The 9,186-nt window shown below is 33.7% G+C and overlaps 1 protein-coding gene across 3 annotated transcripts in view; it reads right to left on the bottom strand.

Annotated features, from left to right (window-relative positions):
• NMU (neuromedin U) overlaps positions 1–9,186 on the bottom strand; it is a 37,460-nt gene continuing 28,274 nt past the window's right edge. For all 3 annotated transcript variants that reach the window (XM_030818918.1, XM_030818920.1, XM_030818919.1), the window contains 3 exons: positions 5,389–5,442; positions 4,001–4,040; positions 1–181 (listed from right to left, as the gene is read on the bottom strand). In XM_030818918.1, the coding sequence (XP_030674778.1) occupies positions 4,005–4,040; positions 5,389–5,442 (90 nt within the window). In that variant the 3' untranslated portion in view covers positions 1–181; positions 4,001–4,004. The remainder of the gene's footprint in view (positions 182–4,000; positions 4,041–5,388; positions 5,443–9,186) is intronic.

Raw genomic sequence — 9,186 nt, 5'->3', positions numbered from 1 at the left:
TATTTTTAGATGTTTTAATTTTCAACAAATTGAACATTTACAACATTGTTACAACTGAGAACAGTGACAACACGGGGATTTTCAACAGAGTACATTTAGCAAGGATTTTTTTCAGAAAAAAACAAAATGTCAGTACATTTTGTATTCCATAGCATTGCTCTGTGGAAAATTAGCTGGTATCCTGTAAAAAAAGAAAAATTGAATTAAAGTGTAAACGACCACATGAACGTGTATATATGTTTGTATATAGACATTTCTATAAATATTTTGTCATAGAATGATAACATTAGCATCTGACATATTTCCCAGCTGTATATATATATATATATATACACACACACACAGACAGAAGAATATATGTGTGTATATATATATATTATATGTGTATATATAATATATATGTAAGTATATATATATTATATATGTGTATATATTATATGTATGTATATATATATTATATATGTGTATATATAATATATATGTATGTATATATATATTATATATGTGTATATATATATATTTTTGAGACAGAGTCTTGCTCTGTTGCCCAGGTTGGAGTGCAGTGGTGCAATCTTGGCTCACTGCAACCTCCACCTCCTGGGTTCAAGCAATTCTTCTGCTTCAGCCTCCTGAGTAGCTGGGATTACAGAAGTGCACCACCACGCCCGGCTAATTTTTGTATTTTTAGTAGAGACAGAGTTTCACCATGTTGGTCAGGCTGGTCTCGAACTCCTGACCTCTAGTGATCTGCCCGCTTTGGCCTCCCAAAGTGCTGGGATTACAGGTGTGAGTCACCGTACCCGGCCTGTCTGTATATTTTTAACTATATATCATTTAATCTATCTCTAATGGAACACTTCTTCTGTATGTCTGTGTCTTCCAACAGTTTACAGTATTTAACTATTTAAAAGTGATTTCCTAATGCTCATTAATACCAATAAGATTTATGAATAAGCTATTTCAAAAGCTTGCATTTACTCCTTGTATATCTATTTCCTCCTATATTTGCAACTAAATCATTCTATTTTATGTTTAACCACTTTCTAAATAAATATAGGTCATCAGGATAGAGAAAGGCCTTAGAAAATCAGATGAGAAAAACAAAGAAAAAATGATTATTATATTGTTCTTCTATTGGCAAAATAAAATGAAATCACGAGTACATTAGTTTATGTACACCCTAATCTTGAAAATAATCTGAATAAAGCAATTATTCTCAATTTTGAAGTTTTTTTTTTTTTTTACTAAATTCGCCAAATCATGGATTAAATTCTGTTTCACATTGTGAACACTCTAATACTTATTTCAATGTTACAATCACAGGTATTTTTTCCCATTTAGTATTAAGCTATTTAATAAAATTTTTAAATGCCAATGTACATTTATAATATTATAAAAGATAAAATAGTTTCTTTTCCATTAGCTCTCTGTTCTTTGTTCCTGAAAAAATACAAAATTAAGAATATGTTTTCTCATATTCCTTATGTGAACATAATTTATCAGGCCTCTTCTGAAGCAGGAGTTAATACTAAACACAGTTTGCAAATTCAAGTTCCTAATTATGTCCCATGAGCACATTAAATTTTTCCTTCGCTTTTCCACTATTTGAATCTTTTATTTCTTTCTTTTCTAATTGAATTGGCTAACACATTAAGAACTACATTAAATAAGAAATTAGAGAGTATCTTTATCTTGTTCCTGACATTAACGGAAATGCTCCAAAGTGTTTCACTAACAAGCCAGCTACTGTACTAACTTGGTTTGAGACCATTATATAAATCATGTCAAGAAAGGATTAATCTCTTTCTAATAGATCAGAAATTGATGTGAAATTTTACCAAAAGCATCTATTGAGATTATCATATAACTTTTCTTCTAATAGTGAAAACTTTTAACACACTTCTTAAAGTTGAACCATCCTTGAGTTGCTGGAACAAATCTTACTTAGTGGGATCATAAAATTATTTAAGTATACTGATGAATACTGTTTAATAATATTCCTTTTAAATTTTTACATTAATATTTATAATTACAATTTACTTAGAGTTTCATTTTTTATACTTTTTTTAAGTTTTGGTATTAACATTATGCTGGCTTCATAAAAATATTTAGTAATTTCTCTTCTTTCTCTGAGCTGAAAAAATTCAAAATTATTGGCTTAGTACTTTTTGAGGGTATATTGTGAGTATAGTTTCTTTTTTTTTTTTTTCTTTTTTTTGAGACAGAGTATAGTTTTGAGTGGGCATAGTTTCTTTTTTTTTTTGCTCTTGTTGCCCAGGCTGGAGTGCAATGGTGCGATCTTGGCTCACTGCAACCTCCATCTCCTGGGTTCAAGTGATTCTCCTGCCTCAGCCTCCCGAGTAGCTGGGATTACAGGCATGCACCACCACGCCAGGCTAATTTTGTATTTTTAGGAGAGACAGGATTTCTCCATGTTGGTCGGGCTGGTCTTGAACTCCCTACCTCAGGTGATCTGCCCACCTTGGCCTCCCAAGGTGCTGGGATTACAGGCGTGAGCCACCGCACCTGGCTGAGAGTACAGTTTCTAGATAACATTTTCCAATTTTTCCCCATACCTATTAGTCTGTTTAGTGTTTTTCTTTCCTCTGAGGTCAATTTTGGTAGCACCTACTTTATTAGACAATCCTCCATTTTATCCAGGTTTCCAAACTGATATGTAGAGAGATGTGCAAAGTACTCTTTCGTGATTTTTATTTCTTCTCTGTTTTAATTTCTCTTTTCATTTGTACTTTTTTATATTTATGATTTTACCCTTTTTCTTGATTACACTAGTATAATTTATTTTATTTTTTGTAAAGAATTACTGACAGATTTTTGCTTTGTTTACCGTCCTTCTACTTTACTATTTTTAACATCAATTTCTTCTTTCATTTTTATAACTTTCTTCCTTCTGCCTTCTTGAAGTTTACTTTGTTGTTGTTTTGGTTGTGGGGTTTTTGTGTTTTGTTTTGTTTTGTTTTTTGTGAGATAAGTTCTTGTTCTATTGCCTTGGCTGGAGTGCAGAGGAAAGATCATAGCTGACAGCCTCAAACTCCTGGGCTCAAGTGATCCTCCCATCTCAGCCTCTGAAGTAGCTAGGACTACAGGCATGCATCACTACATTTGGCTAATGTTTTTTCTTAAGTTTTTGTAGAGATGGGTCTCAAAATCCTGTGCTCAGGTGATCCTCGTGCCCTGGCCTCCGAAAGTGATGGGATTACAGGCATGAGCCACTATGCCCAGTCTAAAATGAATGATATATTTGAAAAAACACGTTCAGCAAAAATCCAGATTTAGGATTACAAAAGCTTAATAGAATACACTTTTATTTTTGTGGTATAAATTTATGAATCTGCATTTGGGTTTGATTTCAACATTTTATTGTCTAATAAAATATTAGAATTAACATATTTATTAAACATGTGGGAACAGTCAACAGCTACTAAATTTCTACTCTATGTCCAGCACTGAGGTAGAAATTCTGGTAGCACAAAAGAAGAGGTCATTCTCTCATGTCTTTCCACATTTTAAAATATTCTCTAGAAACTGGTAAATCACTAGCTTTTATAAAGAATCTTTGAGTATCGGTTATTTAGATGACAGAAGTACTTTCAAGTCTGTAAATCTTGGCCCGTTATGATAGACACTGATTACTGCAATAAGAATTCATTCCTTGACATATCCTACTTGCACAATAAATGATCTTAAGATCAATGTCTACAAAATCACTTATGATAATTACTATTGTGACATAGTCTGAGGAATAAATGACATAGGCAAAGCAAATGAGGCCCTAAAATACTGGTATTTTCTCATTACAATAAAGCCCTTACAGCTCCTATCATTGTAGTATTTATATGGAATATTCATGTACATATGCAATCAAATAATAGAAATATATTTAGCATAATTTGTGACTATTTGAAAACAACAGCAAATGTCAAACTGTGTTGAACTGTGAAATGCATACTATTTATTTATTTATTTATTTCTCACATACCATTTTAAATGAACCCTGCTGACCTTCTTCCATTCCGTGGCTGAAAAATAATAGATTAGAAATAAATCAGTTTAACTAAAGATGGAAGCTAAAAGTCATAGAAACAGATTGATGATTTAGAGGAGTGTTTAATGCACATCACAATCATCTAGGGGGCTTTTTACAACATAGACTGCTGGACCCCATAGCCAGAATTTCTGATTTAGTAGGTCTGAGAATCCTGAGAAATTTGTATTTCTAACAAGTTCTGAGGTGCTGCTAATGCTGCAAAGACCACCATGAACTAGATGCTATTTGACTTTGCTTATTTCCTTGATGGTACCAACATTTTAAAACAAATGTTCTCAATTTTATTTTGATATGAACCAAAATGAACTTACTGAAGTCAGGGCTGTTTAGTTGCTTACTTCTTCCTGCTATCAGTCCAATTCCTTCATTCAATCCCTTCTCTAATTTGCTGTTAGAATTATTTTTCAAAAGCCAAATCTTAACACATTTGCCCCCTCCTTAGCCTTTAGTGTAAAGCTGAAATTTCTTGGCTAAATATTTCATCAACAAATTCCCATTGATTCTTCAGGATTCAGCCCTTGAAGTCTTCTCTGTACCTCTTCCATTCCCCAGCTGGAATTAAATGCTTTTCTTTTGGAAATCACAGCCTTTGGACTACAAGTGCATTGCACACAGTACTTTATATTTGTTTACTTATCTGTTTTAGAGCCTATCTAAATTCCTAGATCATAGGAATGGAATCCTATCTGTCTTGATAGTCCCAGCCCTTGGTACATTGCTCAGCACCCAGTAGAAGTTCAATAAATAGTTGTTGAATGAATTAATTAAAACTTTCTGGTAATGTATTAAGGATGCAAATATTTTACCAAGTGTAGCTGCCTAGAAAAAAACCTCACATTTTATAGACAATGTGGACAAACAAAATCAGAAATGTAATCCTGAAATTCTGTCTACGTATACCTTTTATTATGGCAGATTCTTTTAATTTTAAGAATTTGTGAAAGTATTCATAACTCTTCCAATCTACTGAGTTAAAATTTTTGTAAATAATTCCATAGAACATAAGGAATAGTGTATCTTTAAGACACTTGCTTTCTATACATAAAATGTCATGGAATTAAAGTGTCAAATAGGTGAATGCTATTTGAGGTGTTTAAACATGAGCAATAATAGATCAAAGAAGAGATCAGAGATCAGAGATACTGTGGTATTGAAGCAATAAGGTGGTGACAGAAGTGAATGTCAGACTGTAGCACCTGATGCCAAGCATCTATAAACTTTAAAACTTAATTGAAATGTAAAAGTTAATTAAATACACAGGGAACATATTTTTAAATTTTGGTGTAGATTGATTTTTTAAAAATACAGTATGTACCTACCCTGAATAAAAAATATCCTCGACTTTGACTTGCAAAGGGACTTTGGAATTGTTCCTAGAAGAGAAAATGAGGGCATTACAAATCAAATAACACTAAAAATAAGTGCAAATTCTCCTTGAAAGTACATTGACGGTCAAAATTACTTTCAACTATCATAACTAAACATAGAGGGAATCAGGGACTTGAATAGAGAATTTTTGTATCATACCTGAAAATTTTCAACAACTAGCAGTATCATCAGAATCTTATATTTAAAAATAATTTCCTTGTCAGTGTGACAGATTTGCCTTTCAGGAATTTTGTCAGTTGTAGGTGAATTCATCAATAAGTAGAAAGAGAAATGACAGACACTTCATAATTGACTATATTTAAAATCTCCTTTCAGCATTTTGTAAGAATGAAATAATTTATTTAAAATACATATTGCATGTGTTAACCCATGAACAGGGGAAAATATAAAACAGAATTGTGTTAAAGCTAAAAAATATTATCCAATATTTCTACAGAAATGTAGTTTGAAATTTCAGGACAAATTTGGTAAATTACATTTATTCAATGAAGCTTTAGGACAGATGTTCCTAATATAATTATATGTGCAGAATGTTAATTTTTAAATTTCCAAATATTAATAGGAACGACCCAATTATTCATAATAAGTATATCTTTTTCTTAAACATTTCATTTTAAAATTCATGAAAAAAATACATTAACATTTTATGGTTTCCATAAAATTGGCTTATAGCTCCCTATTTTCATTAACAATTACCCATATCATAAAAGCATTATCAGCATGGCTATCACCATGAAATCTTTCAGCCAAGACCTTTTTCAACTATTTTATAATATGAATACAATCATATTAAATTCTAAGAAATGGCTCTGATATATGTTTAAATTCTGAAATACTTAGTTTGCAACAAATGTATCTTAAATCCTCAATATTTGTACTTAATTTTCATCTTTACTATAACTCCCCAAATTACTTAACATTGACAAAAAATCTGTATTTAAAAATGTACACACTGTATACATGTATCAAAATATCACGTGTACCCCCAAAATATGTATAATATACCAATGAAAAATAAAAAATAAAGTTTAAGTTTTCAAAATTTAAAAAAATGTACACATATAAACCATATGTTTATATACCTATATAAGCAACATTCTCAGCTGGGCACAGTGGCTCATGCCTGTAATCTGAGCACTTTGGGAGGCCGATGTGGGGGAATCACTTGAGCCCAGGAGTTTAAGACCAGCCTGGGCAACACAGAGAGACCTAGTCTCTACAAATAATAAAAAAATTTAGCCAGGTATGATGGCATACACCTGTGAACCCCGCTCCTCAGGCTCCTCAGGAGGCTGAGGTGGGAGGATTGCCTGAGCCGAGGAGGTCAAGTCTGCAGTAAGCCATGATCACATCACTGTACTCCAGCCTAGGTGACAGAGAAAGACCCTGTCTCAAAAAAAAAAATAATAATAAAAATAAAAAATTCAAATGCATATTATATCAAAGAGAAAAAACTAAAAGGCAGGACAAAATGTAAATTTAAATGTGCCAAATATTTAAAACTTCCAAATGCTAAACCCAAACATACAGATTTTTTTAGAGTTTTATCATTAGCATAGAGCATCATATAAAATAATCTGGGAGGTAGAGATAAAAGATGTGGGAATGAAACTGGAAGATGTGTAGCAAACAAAATTTAAGAAAAGTGTTTTAAGATCTAAAACCTCATTTCTTCAAGAATTCAAAATATTTCACTATCAAAGATATATTTTAAAATTAGATGACTTAGGCCCAGCAAAGCAAACACTATCCTGCAATTGCATTTCATCTTTTACTTTATTTTCTTTCATAGCTTTCTAGGAAACTTAACTGGCTGCAAAATACCCTTAAGATTTATCATTTGTCTGAAAATATAGATGGTATCACTGAAGGTGGAAAATTCAGTCAATGTACTAAACTGTCCACAATACTGAGTGATTAGCTTTGGTTTTGTAAATCACGGCACTGAAATAATGTAGTCACACTAATGATTGTTGGTGTCTTTTAAGAAACTGAAGCTTTAAGTTGAAATTGTTTACTAATTCATAACTCGAGCGAACACTTTAAGAAGTAAAAGTTAAATCAAAAAAGCATGTATTACTTCTAGAGAGTTTGATGACAACTGCTTTTTTCTTCATTCTGCAAATTCTAAAATTTTAAGTGGCTACTGCCTAAGATCTTACATTTCTCTTCACAGTTGGCATCAGATATTGTCTTCTTTGATGGAAGCTTCATTTAAGAATGTGAAGATTCTAGGGAGGAAATACTGGCCATAAAAATAAATTTTGAGGAATATATTCACCTAAACTCTATGCGTTTTTAAAAGTATCTGAAAACTTTGGGTAGCACTTTAAGAAGAATAAATTAAATATGGTATTGAAATTAAGGAAAACTTTGATGATCTGAACTCAACTTTTTTTTTTCTTTTTGAGATGGAGTCTTGCTCTGTCACCTAGGCTGGAGTGCAGTGGCACGATCTCGGCTTACTGCAACCTCTGCCTCCCCGATTCAAATGATTCTCCTGCCTCAGCCTCCCAAGTAGCTGGGATTACAGGTGCCGCCACCACGCCAGCTAATTTTTTTTTTTTTTGTCTTTTTAGTAGAGACGGGATTTCATCATGATGGACAGGCTGGTCTCAAACTCCTGACCTCAGGTGATCCACCCACCTCGGCCTCCCAAAGTGCTGGGATTACAGGAGTGAGCCACCGTGCCCAGCCTGAATTCAACTTTTAATAATAAAATACATAACTTAAAAATAACACAATAAAAGTATCCAAGATTAAACTACAAAGGGTACAGCATAGTGAAAAAAAATTGCCTAGATCAGAAGTCAGAAGACTATGTTGTACTTTCTCTTACTAATACGATCTGGGGAAACTCCTTCAACTATTCTGACTTGCTTTCCCTTTTGTAAATGGGAAATAATACTTGTATAAGTACTAACAGAATTCCTCAAAGAATAAAATGAGATAATATAAGACTGAAAATTATAATGTATTATAGCAAGGGAAGGCATTACTTAAAAATAATCCTAGAGGCCGGGAGTGGTGGCTCACGCCTGTAATATCAGCCCTTTGGGAAGCCGAGGCGGGCGGATCACGAGGTCAGGAGATGGAGACCATCCTGGCTAACACGGTGAAACCCAGTCTCTACTAAAAATACAAAAAATTAGCCGGGCGTGGTGGTGGGCGCCTGTAGTTCCAGCTACTCGGGAGGCTGAGGCAGGAGAATGGCGTGAACTCTGGAGGTGGAGCTTGCAGTGAGCCAAGATCGCACCACTGCACTCCAGCCTGGGCGACAGAGCAAGAGTCTGTCTCAAAAAAAAAAAAAAAACGTATGTGTGTGTATGTGTATATATATATATGTACACACATATATGTGTGTACATAATCCTAGAAATTACATAATCCTAGAAATTATCAGTGTTACAAGAGTTAGGATTCTTTTTTCTTTTTTTTTTTTTGAGACAGAGTCTCGCGCTGTCACTATGCTGGAGTGCAGTGGCTCCATCTCTGCTCACTGCAACCTCCGCCTCCCGAGTTCAAGCAATTCTCCCGCCTCAGCCTCCCGAGTAGCTGGAACTACAGGCGCACACCATCATGCCCAGCTAATTTTTGTATTTTTAGTAGAGACGGGGTTTCACCATGTTGGCCAGGCTGGTCTCAAACTCCTGACCTCAAATGATCTACCCACCTCAGCCTCCCAAAGTGCTGGGATTACAGGCGTGAGCGACAAGAGTTAGGATTCT

Source organism: Nomascus leucogenys, chromosome 9 (genome assembly GCF_006542625.1).
Source record: "Nomascus leucogenys isolate Asia chromosome 9, Asia_NLE_v1, whole genome shotgun sequence".
In the NCBI taxonomy this organism is placed as follows: domain Eukaryota; kingdom Metazoa; phylum Chordata; class Mammalia; order Primates; family Hylobatidae; genus Nomascus; species Nomascus leucogenys.
This window is presented reverse-complemented; position numbering and strand designations above follow the sequence as displayed.